Source organism: Antedon bifida, chromosome 9 (assembly GCF_963402885.1).
Source record: "Antedon bifida chromosome 9, ecAntBifi1.1, whole genome shotgun sequence".
In the NCBI taxonomy this organism is placed as follows: Eukaryota; Metazoa; Echinodermata; class Crinoidea; order Comatulida; family Antedonidae; genus Antedon; species Antedon bifida.
The window spans coordinates 11576600-11592919 of record NC_136234.1 but is presented as its reverse complement, the minus strand read 5'-3'; the positions used below and the strand labels follow the sequence as shown (position 1 = coordinate 11592919).

The window sequence follows — 16320 nt, the reverse complement described above, 5'->3', positions numbered from 1 at the left end:
TGCAGCGTCAAGTTTTCTAAGTTATTGCCAAGTTAGTCAGGGCTGAACTTAGCATCGGGACAGATTGAATCGGAATGGAAAGTGTGCAAGAAACCTGTGTTAGCTTAAATTATCCTTATAGCCAGGACATTGGGCCAAATGGCTACTACCAGCCAGTGATTACGTTTGATGTGGAGGTTACCTTAAGATGGGTCAATGGAGGATGGGTTGCTTTCTCAGACACGCAGGTTGGTTTGCATACTGGGATGCACTTTTGGGTTGCATGTTGAAAATATTTTTCTGTGATCTTTTTCTTATTGAATAGAATTGTAGATCACACGATTACGATAGTTTTTGTGATTGTATTCTATTAAGTCTAAATTTTCAGTAAATATTATAAATTCTAAAATTAAATTTTTTTAAATAAATAGAGTCAAGTTTTTAATACTGTAGATACAGTATGTTGGAAACAATGTGATGAATCAGTTTTGCTTTATCAGTTGTTGACAGTGTGACTTTACAAACAAAGCAATAGAAAAATATTATTAGTAGTTAGAAGAAATGTGTTGATTAACTTTTAAAATTCATAAATATGTATTAACTTCTTTCTAGTTTTAGTTTTAAACATTGATTTAAATAAAACTATGACTGTATTATTATCTTTAACATACTAGAATACAGTATTTGAGATTTACAGTTTTTAAGAAATTAAAAACATTTAAGATAATTGCCTATTGTTTTTTAACTTTAAATACCTTGTTAATGTGAGTGAAGGTTTCCATACCATGTCTAATGGTGTGGACAGTGCTGCCATTGAATTGTTTAACACTATGCCTCATTTATGTTTTGTGGAGTACCAGTATTGACATTGATGCCATGTGGATTGTGGAATACCATGCCTCTTGCAGTATATGGCATTGATGCTATGGATTGTGGGATGCCATGACTCTAGCGGTATTGGCATTGATGCCATGTGGATTGTGGAATACCATGCCTCTTGCAGTATATGGCATTGATGCTATGGATTGTTAGCTGATACCATGACTCTAGCGGTATTGGCATTGATGCTATGGATTGTGGGATGCCATGACTTTTGCGGTATTGGCATTGATGCTATGGATTGTGGAATGACATGACTCTAGCGGTATTGGCATTGATGCTATGGATTGTGGGATGACATGACTCTACCGGTATTGGCATTGATGCTATGGATTGTGGGATGCCATGACTTTAGCGGTATTGGCATTGATGCTATGGATTGTGGGATGCCATGACTCTAGCGGTATTGGCATTGATGCTATGGATTGTGGAATACCATGACTCTAGCGGTATTGGCATTGATGCTATGGATTGTGGGATGCCATGACTTTAGCGGTATTGGAATTGATGCTATGGATTGTTAGATGCCATGACTCTAGCGGTATTGGCATTGATGCTATGGATTGTGGGATGCCATGACTTTAGCGGTATTGGCATTGATGCTATGGATTGTTAGATGCCATGACTCTAGCGGTATTGGCATTGATGCTATGGATTGTGGGATGCCATGACTCTAGCGGTATTGGCATTGATGCTATGGATTGTGGAATACCATGACTCTAGCGGTATTGGCATTGATGGTATGGATTGTGGGATGCCATGACTCTAGCAGTATTGGCATTAATGCTATGAATTGTGGGATGCCATGACTTTAGCGGTATTGGCATTGATGCTATGTGGATTGTGGAATACTCTGCTGCTTACAGTATTGAAATTGATGCCATAGGTTGCAAAATGTACCTCTTACTGTATTGATGGATGAAATATCATGCCTTTTACAGGATTGTCATGGATTATCAATGCATGTAGTATCATTGTATTGATGCCACATTTGAATGTACAGTATCTAAACTGACATGGATTAGGATAACAATCTTTTTCCACAATTATTGTAGCATATTTGATGTATACTTAAAAATAAATTTCAACAACCCATGGTCATTTGCTAATTACTGAAAATGATAACATTATATTCTGTAGTATTAATTACTGAAAACCATTTTTATTGGGAAATAGTAGTTGCACAAACATATTTTACACAATACAATGAAACTGGCAGTGTAGAATGCTATGTTCAGTTATGAAATGAAGTATTTGGTATACAACAATAATCATGTGTACTGTATGTATCGATGCTGTATTTCTAAATGTTTTGTGTTAAACGCTGCTTATTGAAGTACAGGAAGTGAGACATAACACCGCAACTGCAAAATAAACCCTACAGGAAAAAACATCTAAAAAATGACAATTCTAATAACGAAATAGCCAAAGATGCAAACTGTCCTTATTTGGCTATTCTTGCCATCAATATATTTGATGTTTTATTCTTTTTTCACATCGTCTTCTTTCACCAACACCCGTCACATTCCGTTAAGTTTACCCTGCCTTAAAAAAACAGATATTACTCTATCGAGACATTGAACAAGTAAACATCCAAATAATAACAGTATTTTAATTTCTCATTGTTTTTAATGGAAGAATTAATTCAAAAAATGAAATATATTGGCCAGCAATTAAAAAAGAAATTCTTTACACAGGACAGCTAAATGTCCCATCCAAGGGTTGAAGCAATGACATTAGGATCCTTAAAACATAAATAAGCAAGCATATTCCAGGCATTTATTATTTTATTATTTTGACATCAAAGATAGTAAACAAGTTTTGTTTTAAAATCTTTTAGGTTTTGATGGATATGTTTCATCATGATGAAGAAGAACTCTCGGTATCTACATTGGAGGATGAAACACCAGTGCGCTGTGATTCGTCTACCTATGATGAAATTGTAAAAGACTTGGTGCTTGAAGAAACGCAATATATCCGAGACCTCAATCTTATAATAAAGGTTTTTCGAGGTTTTATAAGCAAGGAATCTAAGGTGGCTAAAGAGGTTTGTATAATTTCAAATAATAATAATAATATAATAATTTCAAATTTTAGCATTAAACAGATGTTTTTCTTGCGTGACACATTGGTGCCCTCTTCTCGATTGAACATGTTTTGATCCATGTGAAAACCTGCTTATGAATGATATGACAATCCAAACAATCGCATTGGATGGTCAGGTCTCATTATTTTTTTCCTAATATGCAAAAATAGCTTACCTATACCCTGAATATAACTAACCCAAAGTTATCACTCTTAATATTATAAAGACAAAAATGACTATGATGGGTTTTGAACCCTCTTTTTTCAAAGGGAAGCTAAACACTACCCATTCTGCTAGAAATATGGTCTCCTATCCTTAATCCTTAGTCAAATTATATATTATAATTATTAATACTATTTTTTTTTATGACTAAAACATGTTAATCTATTTAATCTTCTATTTAATCTTTGTAGGAAGTTGAAGCAATTTTTGCCAACATACTTGATGTTCATGAATGTTCAATGACATTATTAGGATACTTAGAAGATGCATTGGAAATGGTTGATGAAAACAACCCTAACCCATCCATCGGCGACTGCTTTGAAGAATTAGCAGAGGTAGTGTAAACTGTCCAGTATCTAACTATTTATATGAACTGTAATATGTAGCCATAATATCGGCAAGGGTTGAGGCTCAATAACTCCATGGTTCTGGTGGTAGAACAAGTCTTCTATAAGCTGTTGGTCCAGTCTACTGTAAGAACCCCGTAAATCTTTCGAGACAAGTAGGTGGTTACCTCGGTGTACTACACACAGCCAATGTCACACATACTTCTTAAAGTAGGCCTGCTAGTTTTGTAATTAATTGTGGAACTTTCGAAAATGAAGATGAAGAAGATCTAGCAGCACAAACTCCGATGATGGATCTCCATCTCTTCCTATCCTACATACATTTTCGTATTTACAGTGTTAGCCTGTATCCTTTTGCAGCAAATCCATGTTAACAGTGGTTTTTGCAATTGACCTTTTGCCCAGACACTACTCACACCTTTGCAGAAAACTGTACTCTTCTCTCATTATTGATGTAATTTGTGTTAGGTCCTATGCACTTTGCAAAGACTTTTCATTATAAATAAACTTTCTTATTTTAACAAGTATGTTCAGGTATTAAAAACTTTCCTTCGTGGGCGCTGAAATTAGGCTTGATGGAAGTCCTTGGAATTAGTTTTATGGTGGGTAGAAGAATTTGAATGTGGGTGTCCCTGCCCACCTCCTCCCAGCACAATTAAGCTTGGTGACTGTTTCAATTCTTTGAACTTCATACATTTTTATACTTATTTTTCCATTACAGGCTGCTGAGTTTGAGGTTTACTCATCTTATGCTAGGGATATTATGAGCAAAGAGTGTAGAGAAACATTAAGCCGGTTGCTGGCAAAACCACACATGCTAATGTACTTTGAAGTAAGTATAATGTTCAGGTCGTTTACCTCAATGATATTATTTAACAAATAATAATAGCAATATTGATTGATGAATAAAGAAAGAATATGAATACGAGTATCATTGAAAAAATATTATCATCTGTCCTTAAAGTACTTTGAAGGACGCATTTGCAATCTAAAAAATCTCAAACTGGAAGGAACAATGTATAAAGTACACTAAACTCTGCTTTGCTACTGTAGTAAAGAAGAATGTCAAAAAAAGATACCGCAGAAGATTCTGGAAAACAATTGAGCATTTTATTCCTAGGTTATTGTTATTGTTAAACCCTTTAAAAAAAAACTTCACTAGATAACCCAATTGATAGATCATCTGAACAGTAGCTTAGTGATTGGTCAAATTAGTTTGTGCATACACCCTTGCATTTTAGTGTGAACCAAGCTTAAAGAAATGATCGCACTTTCATTGTAATTGCTACTGTCGCTGACATGCATCGGTAGTGATTATATCGGAACAAGGCTGTAATTTTTTTCTGCAAAGCATGTCCAAAGCTGACGGATCATCTGAACTACCACTTATATGGGTCAAATTACGTATCGTGCACATACCCTTACGTCCTAGTGTGAACCAACTTAAAGAAATAATTGCACTTCAGGACATAGATGTTTTTCTGAAATTTTGAAAGTGCACCTGTATGTATAGTAGTACAGTATATAAATAAAAAATGACAATGCTGTGGATATCAGTGGCTGAATGTCAATGGAGATATAAAATAGGCTAAAAGCTAAATCAAAACCATGAAGTATTAAACTGCCACAAATAAATTGCTCAGTGCAAGTGAGCCATGAACTGCCTGGAATTGGAATAAAAGAAAGTATACAAAGGAGGCAACAATTTTTTAATAGAGGGTGGAGAGACTTAAATTATACAACAGCGAAAATAGCTACTATCTATGTACAAACCCACCCTCTGCTCCTTTAGGACAATCCAATTAAAGTAACTTAAATAGACGTAGGCTAGCCTTACCACACAGTGCATCGTAACTGAAGAAATGTGGGGATTTCCCTTTTCATGGAACGTTCCCTTGAAGTAGAGACTGATTACAATGTAATAAAGGACAAACAAAATCATATCATATCTTGATTCTAATAAATAGGTCTGAAATATCATTGTTTTATTATTAAAATACAATTGTTTTGATTGTAAAATGTTTAAATTTCAGGCTAGAAATAAGTGCGTCTTTACATTGACTACATAAAAAAATACTAATATTTCAGTCTCTGTCCTAGTCCTATACACAGGTGCACCTTGTACACCAAAATATATGATAGAATAAAGTTTACTAATTTATCGACAATATCAAAGAATTAATAGAAATTGTCTGTGTTTTTCCTTATTGTGGCCTCCGAATCATGATAATAATTGCATCAAACTTGACACCCACCTTTGTTTGACTCATCAACAGAAATCATATTGGTGTGAAATGCAACACTTCAATAGTCATCTTTGAACTAGATTTGCTATCATGTTCAATTTATAACAAAAACCTTTGACACTTTTTATACTACTGTAGTATAGATATACTATAAGTACTAGATCATCAACTCCATTTATCACAGTTCAAAAAGTGATTCTTCATAGAGAGGGGACCACACAATATGGCGGCTGCAATCGGCCATGCTAGTTACGCATTCACACCTGAGTTTGCAAGTATATTCTAAAGGATCATCGTATACAAAAATGTTCTAGATAATTTACCAAGACATTATTTCATTGCAATTATAACAATATAATTATTTTATAAACAATTCACTGTGGTTTAACAAAAATATGTTTTCTGATTCACAGGCAAACTGTGTACACTGTTTATTATGTTTATACTGTAGTCTTTATTCCAGAAGACCACCACTTTTTTTTCTTTTTTTTTAACAAAATTGTATCAGTTGTGTCTCTTTTTGTTTTTTTGTATGGTTTTTTAATCATGTACTGTGAATGATAACTTGTGTAAATAGTTTTATAGTATAAAGTAACGGTCAAAAACATCCGTTTTTAAATAAAGTTATTATTATTATAGAGCTAAGTGCGAGTCTGCCTTGAACCCATGCCGATATTGTTCTTTAGGTAGGGTAAATGGCTTCCCTGGGTTAACCGCTCAGCCATTTTACTTGCTCATGTTGGTCTATTGTCAAACCTCTGGTAAGCTGTAACGTTTTTCTGGGAATGGACCATGTTTTTTTGTATTCAGGAGATACACAAGCATGAACGGTTGCATTCCATACCTCTGATAACCTACCCAAGAGGAAAACCCTTTTTTTTTTAAACTCAAGGGCAGTTCTACTGTACTTGTAAAGTATATCTCATGGTTGTTGACAATCTATTAATCAAGTTTATGAGTCACATTAATTTATGAATATTTTATTGATTATGAGTAGGTTGTAGCATTCTGTTTACAATGTGGGCTTATAATTAGTCTATCATAAAGACATGTGTCGCAATGTGTGGGCATTATTATTTTAAAAACAATGATTTTCTCAAATTGTTTCAATAATGAGTTATTTCATAGCATTACTTTACTCAATACGTGAACAATATTATTAGTATAATCAAGAGTTGATATGGTTGTATCACAGTACTTTTGATGTTTTTTTCAATATAAATAATGTGTGTAGCAGTCGACAATCACAAGCGATGGATTATTGAAATGGTCAAACTGTGATTGGTCAACTCGCTTGTGTTGTGCTTACTTCCTTGTGTTGCGTCCTAGTGGGAACCAATTTTTACTGACCTTAAAGTCAGGATTTACATGCGTCGCTGTAAATACTAGGTGGGGTTTAGAGAATATTAAAAGTATTAAAAATGAAAACTATTTCCAGGTATTTGTATTGGTAGCTCAAGAAAGTTACAGGAAACATTTAACTGTAAAATATTTTTTTGTGATGAATTTAAAATCTGTTAAAACACGTTCGTTAACAATTTGTAAACCTTCCGAAATTGTGAGTTGGAACTTCTGATATTTTGTCAATATAATTATCTAAATTTATGTTCTTCCAGACAATCAACCATGGTTTCAAAGATGCTGTAGCATATGTGTTACCTAAGCTGCTACTGGAACCAATCTATCACTGTTATCATTACTTTGATACATTAAAGGTATGCCTCTAAATAATTCTATATGCATGATTTTACTTTTATTGTGATTTTTTTTTAAGAGTAAATTTTGTTTGTTACTTTTGTAGATTATTCTTTTGATGTCCGTATGTTATTGTTGGTCTGGTTAAATGCAAATTTTTACTACGATACTGATGCTTATTATATACATATTTAGAATCAAGATTTAGTTTTTATTTTGAAAATATGACACCTGGTTTTAATAGACAAAGATGAATGCAAGTTAACAAAATACTACAATGTAGTGAACTAATTAATACCAATACACTGATAATTTTCAATTTCCAAATTAATCTATTATTTGTCATTGTATCGTGTCATCTCTAATGGAATACCTTCTCATCTCCAGTTTTGAGAAAAACATTCAAAGGGTACAGGGAGCTTTCGATATGGACTGACCAACGACCAAATGTTAATTCATTGTGCGAGAATATTGGGATGTGTGTAATCTCTCCTCCACTCGACATAGGTTTAATGGTTTCTAGGTCCAGGCAACGCCCGACGACTCATTGATTGACCTGACCTAGGTTGTTCACCGGTCCCCAGTCATCGCAAATCGAAAGCTCCCTAATATGTCATGTATATTTTATTTATTATTTTGACCGAAATAGTCCGTTTGAAAAGTAACTTTCAACATTTGAATCATTGCATTTACAATCGAGTGGCCTAGCAGATAAGGCACCACAGCATAGCCATAAAATTGGCAAGGTTCTTCTCAACTATGGTTCTGGTGGTCAGAGCAAATTTTCTTGGATAAGCACTTAAAATTGGAGGTCCAGTGTATAAATTGTTCGTGATGAGTTGAGGTTTCCCCAATGTACTGGTCCATCTGGGCCCCTGTCGTGTGACTGACTACTCAACACAAAGGACTCTTAGGGAAGATGAAAGTATGTGGCCAAGTTACGCTGCAAGACACAGGCTATTCTTCTCCTCATTCACATTTATATTTAACCATTTTTCTGACCTCAACTTAAACTTAGCTGAAATGGTTTAGGTCTATAAGGCTAGCCCTTCAAATGACTACATCTACCACTCAACTTTAGCACTACAAGGTAGACAATGCGAAGCTCAGTATGTTGTGGACATGATAAAAGACTGCAAGAACAGAAGAGTAGTTAAATGTAGATTACTAAATGTCTTTTTAAACTTTTTACTGTAACACAGTCAAATAAAATGTTGTTAACTTTAATGTCTAATCAGGAATGTTGAGTGAAACCTATTTTAATCATAACATGGAATATTGAATTACTAGAATTTAAAAATATTAAATTCACACATTCTACTTGGAACTTTGAAGTATATGAGGATGTTTTTTTGTTTGTTTTGTTTTTGTGTTTTTTCTTCATATGGTTTTATTTTATTTGCATTATTTTTCATTGGTCTGTAGAACTAGTGTGTATTTTAGTAGTACTAATTGTATTGTTTTGTCTGTGTACTTTGTTATGTTATGTATTGCTATTTATGTTTTTGGGCGTTTTCTGGGTTAATAGTTCAAAATCCCTTTGACACTGCCAGTGTCAATATACTATGCCTCAATTAATTCCCTAATTAATACAGTAGGCTATGTATATGAAGAAACATCATTGGTATAGCCAATCGATTTTGAGATGTTAGACGAAATAGACGAAGAGTTAACAGACATTGAAGTGTGTTGAATGTACTTACCTTTTTATATTTCAATTTTTTGACACAAGCGAATACACCTAACCTAGCCCTAGGCTACTACTACAGTAGACGCGAGATCAACGCAGGCACATCTTAATGTATCAATCGTTTTATTGGTTTTGAAGTCAACTGGCAAATACATTTAAAGTTTTTAGTGTTTAATACCCTTTATCCAAGTCTTTGTAAGACTATAAACAAGCTTTCTATCATATACTGAAAGAATTTTTTTTATGGAAAACCAGATTACAAATGTTTGCTGGTGTCGTTTACAAAAAAATATCATGAATAAGTTTAACTTCTCAGTATCATCAATATCAAACCTATAGTGGTAATTCCCAAATTTTATTTGATTTATTAAATCCAATTTCGTATAGTCACAGATATTGTTAGTGTTTTCTACATTAAAAAAAAAAGTGATTTTGTTTCCAGCAATTGAAAGAGAACAGAATGGAGTGAATACATTTTTTTAAATGCAATGCTATTTGTGTTTAAAATTGGTAGTTGCAGTTCTATGTCTGCTTGAGAAGAAGTAGAAGTATTAAGATATTAAAATTGTTCTTATTTTAATATATTTTTTTATTTACTGTATGAATTTTAATAACAAGTACCATGTTTAGCTTCCTGCAATAAAAATGTGATGTCATTTTAACAATTGATTCATATTTTTTTATTATTGCGTACAACATCAAATTTACCTTATTTATACCAGATTAATAAAGTCTGAAAAATAATTTAGAAGTTGTCACAATATGCATGAAAATGTACTTTGCTGCCATGACCTTTAACCCTTTTTTAACGTACAGTATGTGCCCATTATTTTACACCACCCGAGTATTCGTCTGTGCCATATTATTTGTAGTCCTGTGCTTTAAGTTGGACTGTATACCGTATTTATTTGAATAAATTCCTTTTCTTGATTTAAGCATTCTACTGGATTAACCTGTCGCTTAAAAGAACTTCTTTCTTCAAAATGCCCGGGCATTTATTTCATCTTATATCTAGCAACTAAAATCACGACAATTTTATGTAACTGCAGACTATTTGAAAGAATTCACCAACTGATTATCGATCTTCCTCGAATAAACCACCTTCCAAAATGCCCCATGGGTATTGATTCAAATTTATACGGTAGATCCCTGTATGTGTGGTAGTAGTATTTTTACCATTTCTTTCGTCTCTTTCAGTTGTTGCTGAAAACTTCTCCCAACGAGGAAGACAAAGAAAGCCTTAAACAGGTACCAAATGCAGACAACCCTTAACTTACTTAGGCCCACCTAAAACTGCACTCAAATATCTGAGGGTGATCCCTTCCAGTCGGGGTGCAATCAATTGTGGATAAATTACGTTTGACGTTGCGCAATTTCGGTCGCCCTAGGATTCAGCACGTCCTCTGATTGTGGCCACCCTCTTATAGAGTGTAGTACTCAACCTATGTGCACTAATTCATTCCATTGTCTGACACACCTGAAATGTGACAAATCTGAAGAAAACTAACAAAACTCAATTATTAATAATCATGTTTAATAGCTAACTCATATCACTTCACTCTTGTTTTCACAAATGGACTGCCTCATTTTCCTGCGGACTTTTTAAATAAACTGGGGAAAACAAAAAATTCAACTAAAAGCATTTCCTAAGACTACAGGGTCTGTCATAAAAAAAATAATCTCTCTCCGTGTTTTGAGGCTTTTCGTGTCCCCTCTTTTTTATCTTGGTGTTTTTTTTTTTTGTTTTTTTTTAAATATATAATTTTTTATTCTGTATTTATTTGTTTAAGTATGCATTTTTAGCATGTTGGTATGTGCTTGCTGTTTTCTATTTTTTCTTTATGTTAGAATGCTGTGGTTTGTATCACCTATTATTTGTAATATGCTTTTTGTTTACCTCATTTTCAACTGTCATTATCATTTATTATATGCTTGGTGTTTGAACACGAATTGGCCAATTTTTTCATAGTCAGTACTGGTGCTAATAAAGGGGCTATTATTAACCAGGTACTATGGCTTTAGAATTTAACATAATATTTCTTTATAACAAATAACTAATGTGTCATTATCAAGTAATTATCTAATAAACTGAAGAGGTCCTAATATGTATATTGTTGATAGCTACACCTAAATATATGCACTAATGTAGTATTACTAATAATGGTTTATGGACTTAGACCTAAACAAAAGTGTCGGTTTGCTGTCAAGTCCAAAATGTATCCTCCTGTATCCGGTTCTACTGTAAATAATTATGTTTTTCCATTTTCAAAACTTTGTTATACTTTCAATAGCTTCAATTTCTATGTCTTAAAAGTTTAAAAAATGTGGGGAAAGAAAATTGTCCCTCCTTTTCAAAATGTACTTTACTTAACAGCAAGCAAACCTTTTTTTTAGGCCATTGATTAATATTGTTTATTATGACTTCTAATAGTAGTCCATAGGAATAAATGCCTAAATGCTTGGTATTAGACTATTTGGGTTTGAACGGATTCTGATTCTAAACATGCCTAAAGTTAATTGCTAGCCATGCCTTATAATTCTATAATCAACCTGCTTAGAATAAAACTGTATGCTACTAACAGTAGCAAAAAATACATCGCATGTTTAATCTTAAGAGATGAAAACAAACTTGGTATATATAGCATGGTCAATTTACGCAACGTTTTAAATCTTCATCGTATAAATATTAGTCGGGAGTTATTGCCTACCGGTAGGTATAACCACCCCTTTGCAACAATATGTTTTATTTAATGCTGATTTTGTTCTTGCATGATTTTTGTTGACAAATTTGTATCTTTTCAATTAATCAACTGTCATTTAATAACACTATGCACCAAGATTTCTAAGCCAAAATGTAATTTATGCTATATGGCGCTAGCTAAATATTAGACGAGGTAAAATTACCACATGCTATATAGACATTAACATTATTAAAATTATTAGGATGCACTAATGCTAAATATTACCTATTAAGGGTATATTTATGTAATTAGGTAGGTTTTGATGAACTATGCAACAAAACCACACTGGTAAAGCTTATGCAACTAAAACCTTTAAATGCTGTCAACGAGAACAGTTGAATCATACAAGTATTATAGAATGAGAATTTGAACAACGCAAAACTTACATAATCAACAATTTTCAATTGTTTTTGTTTAGCACTTTAATCATATTGTTTCACCTTGCTAACCTCTGATTTTAACTTCTGCTATAAAGACAACATTTAACAGATTTTCATTTGAGTTAAATAATTAACTAGAGAGTCATCTATACAACAGTGCATGAGACGAATAGGCCGTGACTTGGTGCATTTGATTGGGTAATGTTGTATGTCCCGAGACAATGACAAGTTTTTTTTAGCTGACTCTCTAGTTAATTATTATTACGTCTTTGATATTGTGATAGCTTCTGTGGCTACCCAATTGTAGAGTTTGGGGTCAGTCACTGAAGCTTATCAGTCTACTATCTACCGCATAAAGTTTATACGGTAGAAAGGATTTTTTTATACAAATTTCATTCCTTTGATTGAGTAAATCTTAAAAAATAGAACCTAAAAAAATTAAATGGTTCTAAATTCTTTCCAAAAAACACTTTTTCAAAGAATATTTGTAAAAACTGAACATTGCAGGAGAAAGGAAAGGGTGTCCGTGGTTGGCTTGTTAAATGTACTTGTTGTTTGTCAAAACTTGATAACAGAATGTTAACTTGTTTGATGGCGACCTGATTGATTCTGATCTTTTAAATTTTATGTTGATGTTGTGTTTTCAGGCATCTGGGGCACTAATGGCGGTACAAACTGAACTTGAGAGGATATGTGTTGGCGGTTTACCAAAGAGGCGATCAGGGTAGGTGTCAACTGTCAACTGTGTCATTTCTTTCGAAAATATGAAATACTTATTTAACGACATTCTTTTAAAATCGGATTGAAAAAGAAGTTACTACTTAATTTACATAAATTGAAACGTTCTTCAGTTTTGGTACCACACACTTAATGCATATGCTGTGTTTTGATTAGTGTGAAGATTGGGGAGGAGGAGGGCGTTAGGGACGGGATGTTCTTCTTCATTACCAAAATGCTCTGTTACCCAAATTCTCCCAGCTTAGGTCTGTTGCAGAAGCAATAAGAGAAAGTTCTTTCTTTTTGTTTGCAAACTTTTGATATTTGTGAAAACTGGAATAAAACTTAACTAAGTTGTATTGAGGTTGTGTTCTACATCAATGTCTCTGTAAATAATAATTTACTTGGAAGCGACAATTTTGAAAAATTCTAGAGTAGTTAAAATAAAAGTAAAAGAAAAGTTATTTTAACTCTATATTGTGCTTGATCTTTCAAGCTCTTTTACACTAACTTGGGTAATACTGTATATTTAGTAGATTTATTTTGCTACTAAAACAAACGTGTGTGTTTATGTGTGTATGAAAACTCTTGCTGACAAATTGTTGTTATGAGTCTGTCCATGATTCATTTTGTGTTTGATTCAGATTTTGTACAATTAGAATCCATGAATTTTGCTTTTTGTGTTCTTCTAATAACAATGTCTTTTTTTTTTAACAACAGGGGTTCGTTTATGAGACTACAGAGGCGAAGTGCAGCTAAGGAAGAAAGTGTAAAAAGGATGAACAATATTCAAAAGAGCATTGAGGGGTTTGAAGGCAAAGACATATGTAGTGTCTGTAATGAATTTATTATGGAGGGGAATCTAGGGAGGGTAGGCAAAAGGGTAAGTAATTATTTATATATACCATAATAAATTTTTCTCGCACTATTTAAGTTGATATGTAGATCCATAAAAATATATTTTGCTAAATATATTTTGCTAAATAATATACCCCTACCTACCCCTACCCATTTGGATATCCATTTGGAGTTGGTTCATCATTTACATCTTCCTGTGACATAAGCATACACTTATTATTCTTAATACAATATTGTTGGCATTGGCGAATAAACACTAGTAAATTCAGGTTTGTGATATACCATGTGATTCCTTAAAAGAAAATACAGTGGACATTGCTATTAATTATCACACATTCCTGTGAAACAAACGAGGGGAAATATGTTTTAATACTACGGCCAACCCTTTTAGGCGGAAGCTGTTGTGTCCTGAAGCTGTCCGTTTAATAGGAGTCGTACTGTAAAGTAAAGTTTTAGTAAAGATTCTCAACTTTGTATTCTTGATCTATTTCTTTCAAGATGACGGAAAGACATGTTTATCTATTTGATGCGATGATGGTTTGTGTGAAATTAAATACAAGAAGGTCTGTGACGAGTACACCGGCAGAGTATCGTTTTAAAGAATGCTATGTCATTAGGAAAATTAATGTTGTCGATAAAGAGGACACTGAAGGTATGTGTAGTTACCATTCTGCTGAAGCAGATTGTAAAATAGCAGTTATTTAAAAAGTGGCATTACAGAACGTTTTTTCTTAATGTTTAAATGTATAATACATTTAGGCATTTTTATATCATATAAAAAAAGTTGCTAATTCCAAACATTACACTAATTTTATTACATATTTTTAACTAGTTTTAATGAATTCTAGTCATCGGAAATTAATAACATTCTTATCTTTAAACACTAGTAGGAAAAGGTTCTGTAAGACCAAAGTTGGTTATTGAGGTACTCCCAATATGGCTTTAGCAATCAGCCAATTGTATATGCCAGTTTGTAACATGTCATTTATTTCTATCTCTTAGATGTGAAAAATTGTTTTCAAATTGTTTCACGAGATCAGTCACCTCCTGTCATGTTCTTTGCAAAGACAGCTGAAGAAAAGAGCAATTGGATGGAGGCATTAACAACATTATCTTACAGAGGGACTCTTGATAGGATGTTGGATGCAATATTGGCTGAAGAAGAGAAGAACCAACCTTTACGGTTGCCTTCAGCTAGTCAATACAGGTAGAATAATTTATAAATTTGGTAGCCTTTCGTGAACACTATTGGAAATGACCTCAAAGTTAACATAATTTCCCGAGTTGACAATACTGCTGTACATATTTCATTATATTCAAAAAGATTCTGGATTGGATTTTTGATTCGGCTGACCTTTTCTAATTTTCATAGATTTTATAATCTTCCTCATTGTTAATAAAAATTGTAACATACCATGAAAACTCCCACTGATCTAATAGTAGGATGTCACTTTCTCTATACCAATAAATTGATATATTATTTATACTTACAGTGCTTACTTTGCATACAAAACTATGTTTTACATGCAATTTTCTGTTATATAAAAATCTTAAAACTTCAAACTTATGTTCATTTTATATCTATAGTTATAATAGAGAGCATTTGTATGTTTGTTCTTATCCAATATTTTTCTATTGCCTGCATCAATACACGTGGTGTATCAAAATGGCCACAATTGTCGTGGGAGGGAAAATACATTTGAAATTGTTTCACCTTGTTGGATCCAATTGTGGCCTAAATACGTCTTCCGTCCTGTCCCGCATCTTTATTAGTTTTAACACTAAATTACTAAATGTATGTTTGTTCATAGGTTTGCTCTTGAGGATACAAAATTCAACATTGTGTTTGAGGAAGGACAGAAATCGCAATCAGGTGTGCCTGTTATCAAGGGTGGTACATTATTAAAACTGATTGAACGATTGACCTATCATACGTACGCTGACCCATCTTTTGTACGCACTTTCCTGACGACGTATCGATCATTCTGTCAACCTCATTCATTAATGGAACTACTCATTGAGAGATATCCTTTTGCATTTTTAAGATTAAGAAAAGTGCAACATTTATTTATTATTTGCATTTGAAAAAGTGTTACTGTTAAATTTGAAAAAAATATTAATTTATCTAATTTATTGCCTTAACATAAAATTCACGTTTAATATTCGAGATCCTGTAAATCCAGACCAAGACAAAGGGAGTACAGACAGGGAGAAGAATCATATGCGTGAAGATCTGAAACGGTTCAGGAAAGAATATGCACAACCTATACAACTCAGGTAACAAGTTGAATTCAAATATTATTATATAAATTATATACACTATAAATTATACATAAGATTAAAAATGTTTTCAGGTTTTTGGCCAATCAACTAGATTATCGTGATTGCTATGTAAGCCCCTGTTTTACTGTGCCGGTATAGTTTTTCGATCTGAAAGGACCATGCAGGCAAATAATGTTATCAGCAAGATCATCTGATTG

General features: G+C 33.1%; 2 protein-coding genes across 2 annotated transcripts in view; one reads left to right on the top strand and one right to left on the bottom strand.

The window, feature by feature from the left end:
* Positions 1–16320, bottom strand: part of LOC144852740 (SRA stem-loop-interacting RNA-binding protein, mitochondrial-like) — a 204474-nt gene that overhangs the window by 107363 nt on the left and 80791 nt on the right. The gene's annotated exons all lie outside the window — the stretch shown is intronic.
* The window catches only part of LOC144852742 (son of sevenless homolog 1-like), a 51750-nt gene that overhangs the window by 19299 nt on the left and 16131 nt on the right, over positions 1–16320 (top strand). Inside the window, exons 5-15 of the mRNA XM_078710706.1 lie at positions 2699–2905; positions 3358–3501; positions 4235–4345; positions 7376–7474; positions 10342–10392; positions 12913–12989; positions 13703–13865; positions 14339–14492; positions 14843–15047; positions 15652–15864; positions 15995–16117. Of these exons, the coding sequence (XP_078566832.1) occupies positions 2699–2905; positions 3358–3501; positions 4235–4345; positions 7376–7474; positions 10342–10392; positions 12913–12989; positions 13703–13865; positions 14339–14492; positions 14843–15047; positions 15652–15864; positions 15995–16117 (1547 nt within the window). The remainder of the gene's footprint in view (positions 1–2698; positions 2906–3357; positions 3502–4234; positions 4346–7375; positions 7475–10341; positions 10393–12912; positions 12990–13702; positions 13866–14338; positions 14493–14842; positions 15048–15651; positions 15865–15994; positions 16118–16320) is intronic.